Genomic DNA, 21,902 nt, shown 5'->3' on the forward strand with positions numbered 1-21,902 from the left:
CTCCTCTGGATCCCTGGCAGTGGAGTTGAGGCTACTGGGGAAGCCAGCCACTTGTGCTTCCAATTATTTTTGTATATTTAAAGGTCTCTAAAAAACTAAAAAAGTCCTAACTGCCCATGGAAAATTTCACTTTAATGAGATTAAGAAAAAACAAAAGCTGTACTTTTGTGCAAACACACACAAGTAATAAAGAATAGAAGTCTTTACTGGAGAATTGGGGTTTGGAGATGGTCTTATTGCACTTGGTGTGCAAGCATATGACCTAGATTTGAATTCCAAGTAGTAGCCAACCATAGCATGTTCTGTGATCCCAGGGAGGTGGACACAGAAAGTTTGCTGGAGCTTGGTGGCTAGCCAGCCTAGCTAAATTGATTAGCTCCAGGTTTGGTGAGATCCTAATCTCAAAATAACATGTGGAACAATTGAGAAAGACATCTGATAGAGGCCAAACTCAAGACACTTATCTTCTATCCAGGCCTGGTGACACAGGTCTAAAATCCCAACTACTTGGGAGGCTGAGGAAAGAGAATCCCAAGTTTAGGGTCTTTCTGGGTTTCAGAGTGGATGCAAATTCAGCCTGGGCAGCTTAGTGAGAACCTATTTCAAAGTAAAACAGAGGCCTATGGCTACAGCTCCACGTTAGTATTTGCTTAGCATGCCTGGGGCCCCGGGGCTCCACCCCAGTATCACCAAAGAAGAGATAAACTGAGTCAGACATAGATCTCTCTGGTGACTTTTACTTCCATTCCAGATTAGAAAACTGAAGCTCCAGTTAGAGGAAGAACGGCAGAAGTGTTCCAGGAGTGACGGCATGTCTGGCGACCTGGAAGGACTGCAGAATGGCTCAGACCTGCAGCTCATCGAGATGCAGAGTAGGTACCAGAGGACCGGCCAGTCTGCACTGGTGTGCAGCAGTATCCCTGCAATAGTTGGATGTGGGCTGCTGGAGCCAGGGGAGTGGTTCTGCTCACCCATGTCCCAGGGATGGCATGGATCAGTCACTGCTTGCATCTGATCTCTGACCTCCTGTGTGGGAACTTCTGCCATTTAAGCTTTTGCTTTGAAATTCATCTTGGAAAGTTGAAGATTTAAGATCAGCTTATATTACTGTTGAGTTGTTTCTGCAATTTCCTAGTTTTTAACAAAACTTCATCTTTACATGAAATTAAAAACAAGGCTACAAAATATAGTTTGTTTACCCAAGTTATGCTTCCTTTTCTATTATTAACTCCATCTCATTGGTTTAAGGCAGGGTCTCTTTACATAGTCCTAGCTGGCCTGAAATCACTATGTAGATCAGTTTGGATAAGAAATCAGAGATCTGCCTGCCTTTACCTCTCAAGTGCTGGGATTAAAGTGTGCCACTATGCTTGGCCCATAGTTTTATATGCATTGATGTTTTTACCTGATGTATGTCTGTGAGAGATCCTTTGGTATTGGAGTTACAGACAATTGTGAGCTGCCACCTGGGTGTTGGGATTTGAACCAGGGTTTTCTTAGTGTCTTCTGTAGGCACACTAAATCCCAGAGGAGAGTTGTCCTAGCATCCATTTTTATTATAGTTACCCCATTGGTAGTGATAGGTAACCTACAGTAGGGGCTTTTCTGATCCTGGACTTTAAAACTGGCTAACTGTGGCTAATTGGACTTAGGCTGGATGACGGACTTGGGAGTTTGAAGCTTATTAGTAAAAACTTCTGGGGTTAGTATCACTTCCTCTTTCAGACCTCAGGTCCCTCATACTCCTTAGTGAGTAGTTTGTGTAGTGGGACAGGGATGTGACAGAATGTAGGAAGGCTGGTTGAGAAGCTGGATGATAAGCCTGACCACTGCCATGGATGTCGGTAATTCCAGATGGCAGAAGTAGGTTTTGAAAGATTGCTAAAAGCAGCAGATTCAAAAGGAACCAAGTTAAAATGGAACAGGCTAGCATTTGTGATTGCTTCCTAGAACCAAGTAGCTGTTATTGGTGGGCTTTGCAGGTGAAAGTTAAATGACCTGAGACACTGCCTGGAAGCCAGGACTGGCTGCTGAAGAGGAGATGAGTAGCTGCTGCCTCTGAACTGCAGCTTGGCCTGTAGAATGAGCAAGGTTTCTAAACCACACACATGAAATGAATAGACTTGTACACAGGAAGGAGTCAGTGTTTGGAAGTGATAAAGAAGCTGTCTATTTTGATAATGAGTTCTTGGAGATATGAATGTAAAAACAGGACTATTACTTCCATTGAAGAGCTCATGATGGCATGTTCTCTCCACTCCCAGAGGTAGCCTTGGAGATAGCTGCTTTATCTGTCTTTTGAGATAATTTCATTGTACAGCCAGGCTGGCCTGAAACTCATGGTCCACTTGTTTTGGCCTCCCATGTGCTGGGACTTGAGATTACAGGTAGGTGCTATCTCCTGTGGTTCCTATTACTCTAAGGTAATAGCACTGTCCAACAGCAAAACTGCACTGAACACTGCATGGCAGGCCTACTATTGTTCATGTGAAAACAGAGGACAGTTCTTGGGGTGTTTGAATTATTTCTTTTGGTGGGTTAGATCCGATTTATGTTCCATAAACTTTGCACGACATAATCATGAAGATGAATGAGTACATCTTATTGAGGCTGGTGAAGACTTGTCAGAATGTGTAGGAGAGCAGAAACTGCCTGAGAGCTGCAAGGTACAGGGCTGGGTTCAAAGAAGCAGGAAGCCCAGAGACTGCAGGGGCATTGCAGGGGCATTGCCACCCTGTGAGCTTTCCTTCTCAAAGGTCTGTTTACATGAGCAGTGGTTCTCAACCTCCTAATGATACAACCCTTTAATACAGTTCCTCATGTTGTGGTGATCCCTCATGTTGTTGTGATCCCTCATGTGGTGATCCCTCATGTTGTGGTGATCCCTCATGCTGTGGTGATCCCTCATGCTGTGGTGATCCCTCATGTTGTGGTGATCCCTCATGTTGTAGTGATCCCCCAACCATAAAAATCTTTCATTGCTATTTCTTAAGTGTAACTTTGTTCATGTTATGAATTGTAATGTAAATATCTGATATGCAGGATATCTGATATGTGACCCCTGAAGGGATCAGACACATAGGTTGAGAACTGCTGGTCTAGAGGGAAAGAAGGACTTTGTTTCTGACTTTTGGTCCTAGGAATACTGAAGAACAGAAATATAGGAGCTTCTTGTAGTACATAGCATCCAGACCCTGAACTGCATGTCCTTCGTATGCTCCTTCACAGCTTCCTCTCTGGAGATGAGTGATTCATTATTATCTTCTGTTTTAGGAGATGCCAATAGACAAATTAGTGAATACAAATTCAAGCTTTCGAAAGCAGAACAAGACATAGCTACCTTGGAACAAAGTGTAAGTAGTCCTGTGATGCACCAAGTGGTTTACATGCCACTAAATGAGATCACATGCCTCTCAGCCTCTTGCATAAAAGTGGCTAGACCTTTGAGTTTCTGTGGGTGGCCTTGGCAACTAGATCTTTTCAAAAGCTCTGTTATAGTTGAAAAACTCAGAGAACACCTGGTGGGGTAACCCAGCTTTGTGTTTGCTCTAAAGACAAAGGACTGAGTCAGCAAGATAGTACAGCACAGACACTTGCTGCTAAATCTAAAGGCTAGAGTTTGATCCTCAAGATACAGTACATGGCAGGAGACAACTGGTTCCCACATGTTCTCTTCTTATCCTGTCCTAGTTAGGGTTTCTATTGCTGTGTTGAAACACCATGACCAAATGCAACTTGGGAGTGAAGGGTAGGCTCACACACAGTTCCTCATCAAAAGAGTGAGGGCTGGAACTCATGCAGGGCAGGAACCTGGAGGCAGGAGCTGATGCAGAGGCCATGGAGGGTGCTGCTTACTGGTTTTCCCCTTATGGCTTGCTCAGTCTGCTTTCTTACAGACCCTAGGACCACCAGCCCAGGGATGGCATCACCCAATCTGCTGGGCCCTCCCCCATCAGTCATTAATTAAGAAAATGCACTACAGACTTGCCCACAGTCCAGTCTTATGGAAACATTTTCTCAATTGAAGTTCCCTCCTCTTCAAGTTGATACAAAACAAGCACAGACCTCTTGTATGCTCACAGTAAATAAATATATGTATTGATTTAAAAAAAAAAAAAACAAACAGTACTTTGCAACTGTCATTGTTTTTTGTAGATATTTCTATAGAGGACTTAAAAACAGGCCCTGTTAAGGAAAAAAAAAAAAAACCTTTCATAATAAATTTCACAAGCCTAAAGACTTGCCACGGGAATCAGCCCTATGGTGAATGACTGCCTGCAGCTGTCCTCCTCCCTGGGAGCCTTGGCTGCCCAGTGACACTGCATCTCCATCTTTGCTGCCAGTGGTGGCAGACCCTACATGCCCGTTTGCTATATTCACAGATCAGCCGGCTTGAAGGGCAGGTGCTGAGGTACAAGACTGCTGCTGAGAATGCTGAGAAAATTGAAGATGAGCTGAAAGCAGAAAGGAGGAAGCTACAGCGAGAGGTACCGTGTTGATACGCTTCTTGGGGAACACATTCCTAAAGAGACAGACTTTGTGGGAAAATCTCATGCTGCCTAAGAAATCTGACTTTAGTCAAGTATGGTGGTGCCTTTAACTCCAGCATTCAGGATGCAGAAGAGCAGGTCTGTCTCTGTTAGTTTGATGGCAGCTCGGTCTACATAGTGAGATCCTTGTCTCAAACCCAAGAAGACCTGGTAAACACATCATGGGGCCACTTGCCCTACATGCAGGCTTTGGGCCTACACAGTGGCTGCCACTGACTTTTTTGGTAAAGCAGCAAAAAAAAAAAAAAAAAAGTATTTTTGGGTTTTGCTTCAGATGACATTAGGTTTTTCAGCTTTTACACATTGTGTTGTGGTTTAAACAATTTTCAACACAATTCCTTAGGCCTCTAGCGGTCTGAAGGAAGGTGGCAGCTGTTTGGGGACTCTATACATGGCTGGCACAGCTCCCGTCTCCCAGAAGTGGGAAGGGTTTCTGGGCTTTCTTACCACATAAAGTGACTGCGCCCTTTGTCTCCAGCTACGGACAGCACAGGACAAGATCGAGGAGATGGAGATGACCAACAGCCACCTGGCGAAGCGGCTAGAGAAGATGAAGGCCAACAGGACAGCCCTTCTCGCCCAGCAGTAGGAGGCCGCCCTTCCTTCCTTCCACCTGGGTGCTGCTCTGAGGGCCTTGCTGGGAGATACTGACTCTTTTGTACATTGACACAAACCCCCTCAAGTACTGTTTTGAGTCTTGTCATTAAACAGCCACCTTTGTATTTTATAATTTATGAGAATGAAACAGGTTTAATCGTTATGGATTTGGATTTTGTTTGTAGTTCACTCCTACAGTGAGTACTAGTCTATGCTGTTTTTATTTTCAACATTCTAGAATCACATTTTCTCACCATCTTCTTCCAGCTGCCTCACTGACGAGGCACTTGGGCAGCCTTGCTGTGGGTTCTGAAGGATGGCCATTCTGAGCGCTGAGACACTTGCTGGAGCCCTCAAAAACACAAGTGCCTTCTCCACAATGTGATACAGGCTTCAGAGACCCAAGTGGCCAAGATTCCTACTCCTCTTACCAGAGCAATTACATTTCAGTGAGGATGTCTTCAGCAGTGGGGAGTTTGTGTTTCACTCAAATTTGTGTTTGGAGGAAAAAGCCTTTTTCTTGTAAGATATTTAAATTTATATAAAAAATGTTAGAAAACAATACGGGGAGTGTATATTAAACTTTATTGCATGGGGCAGAGCAAGTCCAAGCCTGTACTCCAAAGAGTAGGGTCCTCAGTCTCCACACCCACTGTGCTGTTCTGTGTATTTCCATCTGCTGCTCATTTGTGAAATGAAACCTCAGACAAGCTCAAGGAATGAGGGAGGGACAGTGCAGGCAGGCAGGGGATCTGCCTATTAAAACACACCTTTCTGCCATCTAGGATTGGCTGCGGGCAGTCATTGTTAAAGAAGCCTTTAGGACAAGTCATGGCAACCATGAACAGTCCTGTCTTGCTCTTCTTTTCTCAAGAGGAGATACTTTGGAGTACAGAACTTTCTTCTACTTTTTTGAGAGAAAGGATCTGTGTAGCCCAGGCTAGTCTCCACCTCACAATCATCCTCATTGGACCTCTTGAGTGCTGGGATTCCAGGCCGGTACTTTCATGCCTGGTTCCAGAACATAAAATGCTTAAAAACTTTGATCTTTAAAGAGCCCAGTTCAAGATACCCCTGCCCCTACTATAACTACTTTAGAGGGTTTGTGATTCTCTTTTGTCAGAATCAAGGTGGTTTCATGGGAATGATTACTGTAGCTCGAAGTGTTTACAAAGAAACTATACTGAGGAAAAAATCTAATGAATCAAAGCCTCTTAATAAATCTAGCCTTGGAACTAGATAATAAAATTAACTCACAAGTGAATGATAGTTGTCCCTTCTTTAGAGTCAATAACCCTTCATTTTTAGAATATGGAAACTACATCCTGAGCTGAGAAGATCCTGTGCATCTTCTAATAGGAGTAACAGTTGTTTAAGGGTAGGACAAGAACACAGATCTGTCTTAACATCTCTCAGCTACAATCCAGTTATCCAGCTCTTCATACCTAGACGGCACCTCTTCCTCTTCACTGATGTCACTTAGCCTGTATCCCTCCTGGCCTCCTGAACTTTCCCTCTGAGGAGCCCTGCCTGGACCTAGCCCTTGTTTTAGTCTTTTCAATTGAAATGGCTCTATTTCTTCATTAAGATAAATTGTTTTCTTTAGAACCTTCTTCATTGCATCCTGTGGTCTGTATTTTACTTTAGAATCTTAGGCATTTGTCCTTGGGCTGAGTTTTGTACTTCTGCTGAGGAAGGCTGTATTAAGGCAGCTGTTTGGGCACTGAATAATATATTTTTTTATTACTGGTTTTAGAGAAAAAGCCCTGGCTAACTCCCAGTGGACTAGATTTGACCACCCACCCCAGCAAGTCACCACAGTTGAATAGTGAAGCCATTTCATATGGACATGTGGGGAGGAAGAGACAAAAAGGTCCCAGAACTCCAAATTAATTTTCCAAGTGTTAATGGTTCAAAAGAAGGAACAAAGGAGACAGCTAGCTGAAGTATGTATTGCTGATGAAGCAAGTCATCTTGGCCAGGCCAGTGGTCCAACAGGTAATTAAGTTCAGGTCCTATGAAAGGCTCTGGAGAAGTGGCTGCCAGCATCTCTTGATGGTTCCTATGACAGTTATTTCCCTCTTCCAGTGTAGGCTCATCATTGTGAGAAATGTCTCACTCTGAGGGATGATCTGTCCTGTGAGTGTTATCTGGGAGGAGCTTTGGTCCCTCGTCATAAAGATATTTCTCACTAGTCCTGTTAGTCCTCAATTCCAAAGTAACTCTAAAACAGAATGACTCGGGGGGTGGGGGAGGGGGTGGGGGGGGGAAAGCCGGCTGAGGCCACTGACTCTTTTTTTTTTTTTTTTTTTTTTTTTTCTTGCTTGCTTCCCCAAGATCTTCCAAACAACACCTAGAAACATGTTTACAGCCACCAAGTGGGCTGACTTAACTCTTGCCAGTTAAAAGACTGGGCAAGGGTGGTTTTAAGTTTTGACCCTAGTAATTAATTAGCTTTGATTATCAATAATAACAGAGTCTCACTCTCTTCAATACCAACACACATACCGAAGTTTTAACTAACTTTTCTCATTGTTGACCAAACACCTTACAAGTAACTTAGGGATGGATAGCTTTATTTTGACTCACAATTTAAGAGTAAAGCCCATTATGGATGACAGAGGGTGTGCGGCAGAGCTCATGGGCAAGATTTGGCAGATGGTTTTCAAGCAGAAAACCCAAAACCCTTTACTTAGCATGCTGGTCATACTTCTCAAGTGGATTTGCCTATCTACATGCTGAAGCTTCGGTGAGGAGTCTTGACCCCTTTGCCATTGCGCAGTGGAGTTTAAGGTCTCTCTCTCTCTCTGGCTGTGCTCATCTTTGTCTGCACTCTCCTTTTCTGCAACTTTAAATGTGTTCATCCTCCTTGTTCTTGTTTTTTTCTCACCAGACTGCCTATTTTTCATCTTGTCTATTTTAAATTGTCATTATCAACCTCAATAAACACAGTGGTAACCATGCCACCACCCAAAGGTTATGCTGTCTTGAAACTGCCTCTGCCAAACAACTTAATCCATTACCACCAGCCTTACTCAAGTTCAGAGGAAAGGCAGAGGCTGGCTTTTGCTAGCTCCTACTCCCGTCCTTGTTCTCATTCTCAACCCACAAGAGCCATGCCCTTCACTGGCTGCATTTCTCCTAAAGTCCCACCGAGTCATCCATTAAGTTCTGTCTACAACACTCCAAAGCCCCCCTAGCCTGAGCTCCAAACGTTTCCACATCCCTTCTGTAAACCTGGAATCTTGGTACCAGGTCCACCTTGGAAGGCAAAGACATTAAGAGTCTGTGGGCAGCATCAGGATGGGGACACGCAGGTCCCTGCAAACTTCTCATGCCCAGATGATTAGAAGTGGTTCCTGTTGCCCAATTGGAGGAGAAGCCTTCCCAACCAGTTGTCTGCTCTGGAAGCACTCAGAGACATGCCCAACCAGGCATCTTCCCAAGCACTCTAAAGCCAATCACCTGACAAGACTGCCTTATGTGCTCTAGACTTTTTGTCTTTTTTTGAGGCAGAGTCTCACTGTGTAGTCTCAATTTGCTTAGAACTCACACTGTAGCCCTGGCAGGCCTCAAGCACACAGATCCACCTGTCTCTGTCTCCCAAGTGCTGGGATCAAGACATGCACAGTGCCCGGCCTCGGGTTTTTTCTTTTTTTCTTTTAAAGTAAAACGAGTTAAGAAAGTTTTAAGATGGATTTAATTAAGCCTGAACATTGAGGGATGGGATGCAGAAAACCTAAGACATGGACATGAACTTCTCAAAAATTACTGTTCTGGGGCTTCTTTTAAAGGAATCTGAGCTGATGAAACTGGGTATCTGACAGCAGATTTCTAGAACACAGACATCAGAACAGGATTTAGGAGAAACTTCAAGAGTTTTTTTTTAAGAGTGTGTGTAGAGCTGGGCAGTGGTGGTACACACCTTTAATCCCAGCACTTGGGAGGCAGAGGCAGGTGGATTTCTGAGTTTGAGGCCAGCCTGGTCTACAGAGTGAGTTCCAGGACAGCCAGGGTTACACAGAGAAACCCTGTCTCGAAATAACCAAAAAAAAAAAAAAAAAAAAGAATGTGTGTAGAAATGCCTCCTCAGTGACCAGGGATTTAGGGATTTTCAAACTTCTTTTTGGAATCTTCAACTCTACCCAGTATATACTAGGTGATAATCATCTTAGAAAGTTTTCCAGTGTTCGGTTGTAGAAAAATCACATCAACACACATGAGTTTATTTGCAGCCAATCCATAGGTGAAGTATTAAGCTGTAGCACCAACAATGGGATACAGTGCAAGAACAGTGAGTACTGGAAACCAAGTGTCCTGTCCTGTGGCTTCACCTTGGATGGCCATGCAGTCTCTGTGGTGGCTATGATCGTATTTAACACCTCTCAAAGACTTTGTATAGATCTGGCAGGTTGGCAAGCTGCAGGACATTGCCATCTTCTGTGAAATGCTTCGGAGGTAGAAGGTGTGAGCGGAAGGCTTTATAGAGAATGTGTTCCACAGTCCACTTCCAGGGCTTTGAAGTGGAGCCAGGCATGTCACTCTGAAAAATACATGAAATGCCACTTATCTCCCCACATAATGACAAGACAGGCACTGGGCCTGGAAAAAGGTCTCAGTGGTAAGTAATGGGTGTGCTGTCCAATGCTTATGAAGCAGCTTCTGCAGGACAGTCTTGAGATCCCACAGGTCTGAGCAGAAGCAGCAAAGTTTGTGAGGAAGCAAAAGGAAGCAGTATTTTGAGGAAGCATGGCCTATGGAAGAGACCTTTATTTCCACTTCAGTGGATCTAACATTCTGAGCCTGGCTTCTGGATCATAGCGCCACACTAAACCTGGGATACCTTAAAGCAGTGCTGTTCTGCCACCTCATGGTGGGTAACTTTGCCTCCCCATTGCTCTGTGTCAGCCTTGGATGCCTCACAGAAAGATGTTCTTTCCCATCCCTCTGGTTCCTATCAGATCAGCTCAGACCCTTTGTGGGCTTTACCTTCCCCACCAGGATCAGAGTTCCTGGGGTTTCAGCCTGGAACCAAGGCTAATTTCTGTTCACCACTGTAAAGCACTGAAAAATCTTCCTTCTGAAATGTGAGTGAACATTCCTATCTGAAAATAGTGACAAGCAGTAGAGCCCAGGCTCTGTGTCAGGCTGGCCTAAGAGGGATGTTAGAGACTTTCTAGTAAGGAAGGCAGAGGTCGGATGCAAAGTAGGAGAAACAGGTGGACTGAGGGCTGGACTAGTATCTGAAGACTTCTGTTTAAGTGCTAACAGTGGTACCTACAGAGCTGCTGGCTTACAACACTCCAGCCTAACATCTCCTTTTTTACTCTGATATTATATATATACACCACTATATCTGACAGGTTCTTAGATCGTTCTGGAAGTCTATATTCTAGTCCAGCAGAAGGAAATAATGTTCATAAATAAAACCTGATCATTGTAAAAAGTTGGGTGTGCTGGTACACACTATAACCCCAGCACTTAGGATGCTGAAGCAGGAGTTCAAAGCTAACATTAACCATATGCAAATTCCTGGGTTAAAAAAAAAAAGTTGAAGGCTGCTGTTTGAATTTTTCAATATAAAGTGAACAGATAGGATTTTAGACATGATTTAAGTCCCATATCCTAAAAGTACATGAGACCTACCCCAGTCCTGGATGCCAGTGTGCATTAATCGCCACAGTACCTGCTGGCCTGAGAGGGAGGGCTGACTCCTCCAGTGTACAGTAATCACCACAGTACCTGCTGGCCTGAGAGGGCTGACTCCTCCAGTATATACTGCTTCCGAATAGAGTAAAACATAGCACACTCCTTACTGAGACTTTCAAAACACTCCTTCTCTTCATCCCAATTCACCTGGTCCACAGAATTCAAGACAAGACAAGCATTCAACTCAGTGCTTTAACATTTCATTTCTGAACAGTTGACAAACTTAACAGGTAAAAAAAAAACATGGCTTTTCTGGAACTAAGACTTGACTTGTAAGTATAGCTGGGATGACTAGGGGGGTGGGTTGATGGAGCCCTCAGTGGTGAGTTTTTTTCTTTTTAATCTTTCCCATTCCAAATCCTCTAGTACACACACATACACACACGTGTACACACACACACACACACACACACACACACACACACACACACACACACTGCTTAGCATCTGCTGCTATGTACCTCAGTGGCCAGTCGAAGAATGAAGATAGGCAGTCCCTCCAAAGGTGGCACGTAGCTATCAATCAGAAGAGGTAATCCAATCAGGTTCCCTTCCTGCTTGTGGGGGAAAGGCCAAGAAAAGAGGGTAACAAATAATGGCACTATAAATGATAGCTTATTTCTCTGGTGCTTCTCCAAGCCTTGTCCTGCAGGTTGTAGGATGGGCACTGTGAGCTGACAGGCACGCATTTAAAAAGAGCCTGTGTTTAAGAACAACTCTTCCTTCTGGATCTGCTTGCAAATGTCAGGACAGGAAGCCCCAAAGAACAAGCGTAAGTAAGAGGAAGAAATGGAGCGAGTGTCAGAGTTTCATTTACTCTGTGGCCTGCAAGGACAGGGATTCAGCTTTCCCTCGTGGGAGAGTCTTTCATCCTGGGAACAAGAACAGCAAGATGGATGAAACAGTATGGCTGTGTGATCTCCAGTGCAAATGAGAAATGGAGAAAATACCATGTATGACCGATACATGCTGCTTCTGAGGGGAAGCCAGCCTTTTTGTCCCAACCTAGGCATTTGACTCTTATCCGAAAAGTAACTCCAAATGACCCCACCCACCTCATCGATTTAAAGATGACTCAAAGACATTCAGATGGCCCCACCTACCTCATCGATTTCCACAGAGAAATAGTCTGCAAGCATCTCAGCTTTCTTCTTCAGAAACTCAACAATGTATTCTGCAAGTCCTTCCTTCGGGCCATCTTCCTCTGTCCAGCCACTTTCAGGACTGTCTAAGGCCAGCATGGCGAGCTCAAAGAGTGGTGCTGGTTCCTGGGAAGGAGCAAAAATATAGGGATCAGGTGGGAACCTTAAGCCTGTCAGACCAAACTCGGTTCAGATATAGAGCATCAACAGAGACAGAATGGCCACTCATCAATGCTGGTTTCAGTATCCTCATTCTTAACAGCAGGACAAGTAGACAAGTCATTATGGTGACAATCAAGTTGAGTACCACAATGAGTGTGATTCATGTGACATTTATAAACAGTACTAGCAAGGTAAGAATATAATTTTTTTCAGATGACAACACATGCTTTAGACCATGAAAAAAGTCTCAGTAAGTGTGAACACTCATGAATGTCTTTCAACTAAGCTAGAATTAAGGTAGACATCAGTTACAGGTTTCTGGGAAATCTCCAAGAGACTGATCCCCAGATGATGGAGATCTAAATACAAACAGCCTAGTCTACTTAGAAAGCTCCAGGTCCTAGTGAGACATCCTGTCTCAAAAACAAAACAATGTCAAAAAACAAAATGAAGTGATATTCCCTAGGAAACAACGCCTGACACTGTCCTCTGGCCTCCACACATGAACAACACCTGACACTGTCCTCTGGTCTCCACACATGAACAACTCCTGACACTGTCCTCTGGTCTCCACACATGAACAACTCCTGACACTGTCCTCTGGTCTCCACACATGAACAAAGCCTGATACTGTCCTCTGGTCTCCACACATGAACAACGACTGATACTGTCCTCTGGTCTCCACACATGAACAACGACTGATACTGTCCTCTGGTCTCCACACATGAACAACGCCTGACACTGTCCTCTGGTCTCCACACATGAACAACTCCTGACACTGTCCTCTGGTCTCCACACATGAACAACGCCTGATACTGTCCTCTGGTCTCCACACATGAACAACGCCTGACACTGTCCTCTGGTCTCCACACATGAACAACGACTGATACTGTCCTCTGGTCTCCACACATGAACAACGCCTGACACTGTCCTCTGGTCTCCACACATGAACAACGCCTGACACTGTCCTCTGGTCTCCACACATGAACGACACCTGACACTGTTCTCTGGTCTCCACACATGAACAACTCCTGATACTATCCTCTGGCTTTCACATACAAACAAAAGAGACAACCTAAAAACTTGCACAGCAAGAACTTGAATCTCAATACAAATTTCCTATCACTCAATCTTCACGCCCAGACTGTTTTAAACAATGAGTAAATAATAACAACCCTACAAACTTTTCCAGACAAATGGCAAAGGAGAGCGCACAACTCCTCTGAGTCCACATTATCTTCTACTAAAGCAACACATAGTAACACTCATCAACATAGACACAAAACTCATAAATAACAACGTTAGGAAATGACGTCTGGTAACATGTAACTAAGTAGGGTTCACACCAGGAGTGCAAGATTGGTTTAACTAAACATAGAAACTAGTCGATGTATTTCACCATATTAATAGTCTAAAAATTCAAAATAGTATTTTAGAGGAAGAAAAAGCATTTGAAAAACTTTCAATGTCTATTACTAAATTAAAAAGGAAAAAAAAAATTCCCCAACTTCCTAAGGATACCCACAAAAATTCGCTCCCAGGTACTAGCATACTCAACAACAAGTGTGATCCATTCCCCCAAGATCAGAACAAGAGAAGGGTTTCCATCCCTGCTACTTTAGTTAGCCCCAGACTGCAAGCTGTGAAGACAAAGGACGGGCATCCAAACTAGGTGTGAAGAGGGACAGCAGCCGTTAGTTCAATATTATAACCATTTATGTAGAAAACCAGACTCTACAAAGGCTCTAAGCAAACTAGCAGTTTTGCTTAACTGTTTAGCTAGTGCATTTATAATCTAGCAATGAACATCAGGAATTGAAACTGTTAAGTTGCCATGGATGGCACTTATAAAAAAATGAAACATTAATAAAATGTCTTTTCTCAAAAGTGATCTACAGATGAAATACAATCCTAATCAAACTTCCAAAAGGCTAAATTAAAATTAGGCACCAAAACCATTTGGAGCAGATGGGCTAAAATTGTTAGAGGTTCAGAGTAAAGTTCCATACAGAGTGTGTGCCTACTACCGTGCCACAAAATAAAGAGAAAGCAAACACACACCCCATCCCTGTTCTGGCCACAGTTTTACAGAATACTTCTACTTTTAATTTTAAGTAAATATGTAGTAACTTCTATAATAAGGAGCATTTATTTAAGCTGGCTATAAAAGTAACTATTCACCTGAAAAGATTCAACCACAAAAACTTAATTGCAAATAATATGTACAGATATTCCTAACAAATCTTGGCAAGTTAACATTCTGCTAGATAGGGTATCACCGTATAGTTCAAATTCTGAGAAATGACCAGGTGCAGTTCAAAGGCGGGGAGGAGAGACTTACCGACAACCTCAGAACACCGAAGTTGGCAAAGTCGTAAATGAGTATCTGGTAGAACAGTTCTTCACTGAAAGTAAGAATTCAAGACTTTAAGAGAATGAATCTGTGCCTGAAGCCGAGCAGCAAGGACAGAACGGGACAGAACCTCTTAGCTGCTGCCTGGCTAAGAGGTCCTCTCTATGCAAAGGACTGGGATTCCTAGTGTTGACTCCTGCCAGGACTCTGCAGCCATCTTTCCCGGACAAGTTCAAATACTAAGCCTGGCTCATCTCCTCTCTAGTGCTGTAAAAGGTTTCAGACACCGGCAATGAAATTTAAGACACTGTTTGCTTACCGTTCCCCCAGTTAAGAGACAATTCAACCATTCAACACCATAGGGTAGAGTGTTTGCCTAGCATATGAAGGCCTGGGCTCTACCCTCAGCACCACAGAAACAGTGTGTAGGTGGAAACGTTTATGGAACACAGAAAGGCAGTGTTTTCCTGAATTATCAGAAGCGAACCCTAAGGCATTAGGGCTGCATTGATTGGGTGTGGGGGGAGTGAGTAGGGAAAAGGTTTTGCTATGTAGCCTGATCTGGAACTTACCTGCATCCGACAAGTGCTGAATTGCAAGTGTTTGTCCCATGTCATGGTTTGCATATGCTTGGCCCAGGGAGTGGTACTATTTGGAAGTGTGGCCTTGTTGGAGTAGGAGTGTCACTGTGAGTGTGGGCTTTAAAACCCTCATCCTAGCTGCCTGGAAGTCAGTCTTCCACCAGTAGCCTTCAGATGAAGATGTAGAACTCTCAGCTCTGCCTGCCCCATGACTGCCTGGATGGTGCCATGTTCCCACCTTGATGATAAAGGACTGAACCTCTGAACCTGTAAGCCAGCCCCAATTAAATGTTGTCCTTATAATGTTACCTTGGTCATAGTGTCTGTTCACAGCAGTAAAACCCTGACTAAAACAGCCCATGTCTGGAAGTACATTGATATTTGAGTTAGTATGTTGCATTGGCTGACAATGATCCAAGAACAGCTATTAAGTAGGTATACTGAATTACTAATTAAAACCACATGTTCTTCCTCATATGCAAATCCTAGCCTACAGTATAAATATGTAAACAAAGTACTTGTGGGTGCAGTTTAGCATGGAGAAAGAACTAAGAAGACTAAATATGCCAGGCAGTGGTGGCGCACGACTTTAATCCCAGCACTTGGGAGGCAGAGACAGGCGGATTTCTGAGTTCGAGGCCACCCTGGTCTACAGAGTGAGTTCCAGGACAGCCAGAGCTACATAGAGAAACCCTGTCTTGAAAAATTAACAAAAAAAAAAAAAAAAAAAACCAACCCAAAACCCAAACAAACAAAACCCAATGTTAAAGAAGACTAAATATTAGGGACAAGAAGGGACAAGACCCAGGTAGATGGCAGCCATGAAAGAGGGCGTGGAGCTCACTGGTTTCTACTTCCATACTGTCATCATCTGGGTTTACTACACTAAGTCATTTTGGATTTCAGGTTAGGGATATCATAGCCTTGACTGCTACTGTGAGATCAAAGAAGCTGCACATAGGTGAGCTGTAGAGACGTGCAAGTCTCACACATGTACATGTGTTAGAAAAGCCACAGCATGGAGAGAAGAGTATACACACACACACACAGACCCAGCTCATGAGCCCATGAACTCATGCTTCCTCCACTCACGGCAGCCAGAAGGCACTTCATCACAATGCCTTTCCCACCATGACAGACTACATCTCCTCAAACATGGAGCCCAGATAAACTTATCTTCCTATAAGTTGCTTCTCGACATATATTGGTCACAGAAATGAGAAAAGGAGCTATCAAGTTGATTGAGAATGGGACTCAGCACTATGCCCCAAAGGCCCCCAACTCAAGACATCACCCTGATTTCCAGAGCAGGTACTGTCCAGTAGTGAGCTTTAGGACGGGGGCTGCTTCTAGATTAGAGAAAGCAAATAAATTTGTAGTTCATGTACCATGTCCATGCAGTGTACAGCATCTGTTCTATTTAGAAGACCAACAGGTACCCTAAGGTCACAGAAAGACTTAGAAGTCCCAGAGCAGATAAATGATAGTGGACACAAGGCAGTGGCATCCTTCCATATACCCACCTACTTGAGGATGTATGTACTACAAGCTCTAGTTGCAATAGATCTAAAGTCCCTGGAAACAATAAAGATGTCCCCAGGTATGAACAGGGTAAACTGGGCTTGCCCTTCCTATGTTGTGCAATGCTGACTTTGGTGGCTAGAATAGAAGCCTGTGCTGCACTCCCATGCCAGGGAGAGGCAAGGCCTTCCTTTTATCACCTCTCCACAACTCTGCTGCACATAAGTGACACCAGACAGATCTCTAACAGCAGGAAGCCCTCAACATCTGGTCTTTAGCCAGTGTTTACTGAGTGCTAAGCCAAGAGCTGGGCTTCTCGAGTTATTTATCCTCACAAAATTCCAATCAAATTGAGTCTTACTAACCTATGTATAGGTTAGATACATGAAATACAGAATAGAAAAGAAATTTCCTATCATGTAAATGGGAAAAGGTCAGCCCTGGATTGGAACTCACATCTGTGACTTTCAAGGCTATATCCTTTCCAGCCACTTCACCTGCTCCTCCACCCTCCACCACTGGTGCCTATCTTCAGAGATTGCTATTCTGGTGGCTCTGCTGCTTTCACATATAGAGTTACCTGAGCTTGGTGGTGTTGAGGAGGTACAGCTTGGTCTGGTGCTGTGCTAAGGCCCACTGAGGATTCACACAGCCCACAAAGGAATGGTTACGGAGCATCTCCCGGAGAGCTAGAAACAAACAAAACCATGGAAGTAATGGAATCGTACTAAAGACCTCTTCATGCCTCAAGCACCAGGCAAGCAAAGATGCGTCAACTAGGCTCTTGTTGAAAGAAACCAAATATGGAACGACACACAATCCACCTCTTAAAATGCTAAAAGGTCAAAGATTTATACAATCTGAAGAGAAACCAGACCTACAGAGTCAACTACCTAGGACCATGGGGCCTCACAGAACCTGGGCCACCAACTAGGAAGCATGCAGAAGCTGGACTTGGACCCCCCTCCCCCCCCCAAAAAAAAAACACTTGTGGCAAATGGACAACTTGGTCTTCATGTGGATCACCTAACAAGTCAGGAAGGGCCATTTCAGTCTTTGTTCCTGCCATTGGACTCCTTTCCCCCATCTCGAATGCCTGACTGGGCCTCAGTGGGAGAGGATGTGCCTAGTCCTGCCGGGACTGGAAGTTCCAGGGTCAGGGGTGAAGGGATTTGTGAGGGTGGGACTGGGAAGAGAAGGGAGGGGTGCTGTGACGGGGATGTAAACTGAATTAGAAACAAAAAAAGATGCTAAAAGGCTAAGGGTCAAAAGGAAAGGCAAAGTGGGAAGCCAGAGATATGACAAGAAGCCAGCTTTGCCCAAGACTGCAAGGCTTCTCCAGAGTGGGCACGACAGCATGACAGGCTGTGGCAGCATACAGAGGACAAAGTAAGAGCTGTGTGGAATGGAGACCCTGACAAATCAGTGCCCGCTGCTGGAGCTGAAAGAGCTGCACCCTCACATCAAGGGAAGCATTACCCATGTCTATTCAACCACCTGCCATCTTCGTGTTGACAGTAAAGAAAGGAGAGAAGACCTTGACATCCTGAGTGTGTACTCACCAGCTGATCCTCAAATGATTTAAAGGTGGGTTACCTGAGAACCCTACTGGAGATTTTTGGGTTAAACTAAGAGTAGGCTCCAAGTAATTCCCCAAGATAAAGTACTAATAAGTAGCAGCTGTGTGACTGTGTGTATATGTGTGTGAATATGTGTAGTGTGTGTGTGTGCGGTGTGTGTGTGTATGTGTGTGTGTGTGTGTGTGTGTGTGTGTGTGTGTGGTGTGTTATTATAAAAGAGAAACAAGGACCCAAGTTTCAGAGTCCAGAAACAAGCTCAGAAGACTCGAAGTGGCCTGCAGACTGGAGACACAGCAGAGGACAGGAGCATGGTCACAGGGCTGAGGATCTGAGCTACTTTTGAGCAGGACACGGCTGCAAATGTCAAGTACAACTCTGAAGAACTGGGTAGAGCTTCTTAATGTGGAGAACTGACTGCAGCTAAAACAAAGGCAGGCAACACAATACACAATGTCAGTGTGCCCAAAGAAATTCTCACAATTCAGTCCAGAAAGGCAAAGAGAAGACTCGAGGACAAAAGAATACTTAATGAACTCAGAAAGACAGCAGGGCTGACCATGAGTCGTCAGTACATGACTCATGGCTGAAGTTCCAACAGGAGAAATCATAAGATTGCTACCTTCAACACCCAAGAAAAACCATCATCAACCTGGAGTTTTAAGAAAAAGTGAAGTTGAGGAAACAGAACTCAACCTGTCACTGCTGCTCTGATGTGCTTGTGAGTGTTCACTGCGGTGTGCGTTCTGCAACCATGTCCCTTACGGCACCTTGCTGTCTTCACCTATGGAATGAGCACCAGGGATTCCCCCCCTCCACTGGAAACTCCATGTCTTTACAGGATGGTCTATGTAGGTGGAAGTGATTGTTTTTAAAGCTGACAAACACCAAGTAATCTGGACTAATGGCCCACCTGAAACGAGGCCAGAGGTTCCAAGAGGAACACTCATGGCCTTCTCTATCCGTCTCCAGCTACTGGCCTGCGACTCGGCCAGCAGGAAAGCAGACTCCATGTGTGCTGATCCAGCACGGGTCCTTTTCCACAGGACTCAAGGCCTGTATTTTACACCACCCTAAACACTCCTCTAGCCTTGGTTTCTCCTATGTGCTTTCCTCCATTCTGCAAAGACCAAAATACACAAAAAAATCCTTCTTTTACATCAAATTTTACATCAAAGCTAAACCACATAAACTACTTCAAAATTGAGACTGTGGACCTTGACAGAGTCTCAGCACCAATAAATGAAGCTCATCTGAGGAGGTGTCCTAATGTAGAGGCCCCGTTCCCCAGTGGACCGTTTGAGAGCCTCTGCCGCTGCCTGAGGTAATAGATGCGCTCACCCAGCCCCTCAGGTCTCAGGGGCTCAGTGGGGTATTGCTTATTTGCCCTTTTTTCTGGCATAGGGCTTCTTCCACTCTGCCTGGAGAAGCAGGATTCACTAAACAATCTGTGCCAGCCCCATGTGTCTCACCTGCCACCACAAGTAGGCGCAACGCCAACTTGTATATCTGATAGCATGCTGCAAGTAACTAGCTGAAGGGTAGCTCAACAGTCCCCGCGAATAGGTTAATAGTGTCAACTTCTGATCCAAGACAGAGTATTTAACAAAGACCAATGGGCCGACCTGACTTTACATTTTAATATCAAGTGATCCTACCCACAGAGCCACTGCCAGTACAACTCACTCTGCTTAGCTGTTTTTGGTTGTCTTTTGGTTTGTTTCATTTTTTATTTATTTATTTTTTGTTTGTTGTTTTTCACATGAAGTCTCACTATGTTGTCCAGACTAGCCTAGAATTCCTAGGCTGAAGTGATCTTCCTGATTCAGTTTTCAGAGTGGTAGGGACTAAATGCAAGGACAAGCATGGCAGGCCAGTTTTAGATTGTTCAGATGTTCCATGAAATCTGTTCTATTTTCACTTCTTAATCTCTAAAACAGGAAAGGAAAACGTGCAGTCCTTCCAGAGACTACCTGAGAATTAAGAGAGGTAGCATGCATGAATGCATGAATGTGTGTGTGTGTGTGTGTGATTTAGAGTCATCATCCCCCCCTCAGCATGACTCTAAACCTGACCACACTGATAGACAATTTTAACCTGCACTGAAAACAGCCTATTAGTGGAAGATATCACTGGAATTGTCCTCACTGACCTCTGAGGATAAGGGAGATTATTATAAAAACTACTAAAGAGGACTGCTAAATAAATCAGACAACACCTCACCTTTCTTCTAGGACTTAAAGCGCTCCCAGCTTGGAAGGTAATGCAAGAAAAGAACAACCACAGCACATTTCATGGAAAGAAAAATCAGAGGCCAATACGTACAGCGGCAGAAGCCCAGCACAGGAAGATGTTCACTACATGTAACATGCCAGAGTGACAGAAAGGTGGGATGGAGGAGACAAAGACAGACAGACAGACATGAAGCAATTTATGAAAACAAAGTTGAGGCCTTCTTGTGTGAGCTCAGATGTTGGTGACTAAGACAGGAAGTGAAGAGGCTGACACAGAGCAGCCATGAGAGAAGGCTCAGGGTTAGAGGAGACAGAAGTAATTTGCTCTTGAGCTTTATAGTCTTTTCAGAAATTAATCCAGGAGGCAGGTGTGGTGGCAGAGCCCAGCCATTCCAGCTGTAGAAGGCAGGAGCAGAGCTGAGAACCCAGGTTAATGTGGGCTACCCTGAGCCCTTGGCCAGCCTGAGCTGATAATGAAACCGTCTCAAACAAGATGACTATGACCCGGATGGTCATCATTTATAGTTTATAAAAATATTGAAATGGATTTATTCTCTCCCTTCTTCCCTCCCTTTCTTCTCTCCCTCTCCCCTTGCCTCTGTGTGTGTGTGTGTGGTTATGCATGTGGCACAGGACACATGTGAAAATTAGAGGACAACTTTCAGGAGTTAGTTTTCTTTCTACTATGTGGGTCCCAAGGAGCAAACTCAGGTTGTCAAGTCTTGTGGTGAGTGCTTTTACCCATGGAGCCATGCTGCAGGCTTTAGGGCTTATTCCTGACAGATGAAACCAGAAAGGTCATGGCTAGATGACAGACTCAAGGAGAACTGCCATCTGGAGCCTGTACGCTGCCCTACACTAGGAATGTTCGTAGCTCCTAAGGTGTGGACAGTCTCCTTACACACCTGCTCACACCCCTGACCCCATCCTCCTAAAACCATTCAGCTAGTTTTCTAGTAACAGGGACCAGGATAAAGTTTGGTACCCAATTATTCTCAAAAGCTATTTCTGAGGATGACAGAAACTTATCAGCCTTCAGGATATAGAAATATCCCATGTTTTTAACAAGTGTCTTATTAGTTACTTCTAATTAGTCTGGTGACCTTCTAGGATAAATCAGTACCGCTTTCTGAGGCACAGAACAGCTGAATTACAGAGTGAGGTCACACAGTGGAGATGGAGTCCAGGCACTGTCACCCCCAGCTATGCACACCCCGTCTGGTAGGATCCGGACTTTGCTGCTCACTCACAGTGTTGCTTTTAGCAGTAACAGAAAAAAGCAGAAATTTCTGCGATGACCTTTGTAGTTAACCCCTTCTGTTAATAGAAATACCAGTTAATTCTACTTAAAATCAATAGATTATTTCTCCTTTCTCTTCCTCTAGAGAACTGTCTTCTGTGTAAGGGGAAATAGCTCTAGCTCTCTGTGTAGCATATGGCCGTGCCCACCTGACAACCTGAGTGCTTTCTGTATTT

General features: G+C 44.3%; 2 protein-coding genes across 25 annotated transcripts in view; one reads left to right on the top strand and one right to left on the bottom strand.

Moving 5' to 3' along the window:
• Lrrfip2 (LRR binding FLII interacting protein 2) overlaps positions 1-6,760 on the top strand; it is a 102,819-nt gene extending 96,059 nt beyond the window's left edge. For 10 of the 20 annotated variants that reach the window (XM_076917400.1, XM_034483961.2, XM_076917407.1 and 7 more), the window contains 4 exons: positions 752-872; positions 3,274-3,353; positions 4,383-4,487; positions 5,029-6,760. In XM_076917400.1, the coding sequence (XP_076773515.1) occupies positions 752-872; positions 3,274-3,353; positions 4,383-4,487; positions 5,029-5,139 (417 nt within the window). In that variant the 3' untranslated portion in view covers positions 5,140-6,760. The remainder of the gene's footprint in view (positions 1-751; positions 873-3,273; positions 3,354-4,382; positions 4,488-5,028) is intronic. The other 10 variants (XM_076917410.1, XM_076917409.1, XM_076917412.1 and 7 more) reach the window with 1 other exon arrangement.
• A 2,581-nt stretch (positions 6,761-9,341) lies between these two features.
• The window catches only part of Mlh1 (mutL homolog 1), a 43,373-nt gene continuing 30,812 nt past the window's right edge, over positions 9,342-21,902 (bottom strand). For 2 of the 5 annotated variants that reach the window (XM_034484496.2, XM_034484498.2), the window contains exons 14-19: positions 17,196-17,304; positions 14,502-14,565; positions 11,960-12,124; positions 11,318-11,410; positions 10,890-11,003; positions 9,342-9,690 (exon numbers count right to left, since the gene is read on the bottom strand). In XM_034484496.2, coding sequence (XP_034340387.1) covers positions 9,523-9,690; positions 10,890-11,003; positions 11,318-11,410; positions 11,960-12,124; positions 14,502-14,565; positions 17,196-17,304 — 713 coding nt within the window. In that variant the 3' untranslated portion in view covers positions 9,342-9,522. Of the gene's footprint in view, positions 11,004-11,317; positions 11,414-11,959; positions 12,125-14,501; positions 14,566-17,195; positions 17,305-21,902 lie in introns of all 5 variants that reach the window. The other 3 variants (XM_076917885.1, XR_013105708.1, XM_076917886.1) reach the window with 3 other exon arrangements.

The sequence above is a fragment of the Arvicanthis niloticus genome, chromosome 21 (assembly GCF_011762505.2).
Source record: "Arvicanthis niloticus isolate mArvNil1 chromosome 21, mArvNil1.pat.X, whole genome shotgun sequence".
Classification (NCBI taxonomy): Eukaryota; Metazoa; Chordata; class Mammalia; order Rodentia; family Muridae; genus Arvicanthis; species Arvicanthis niloticus.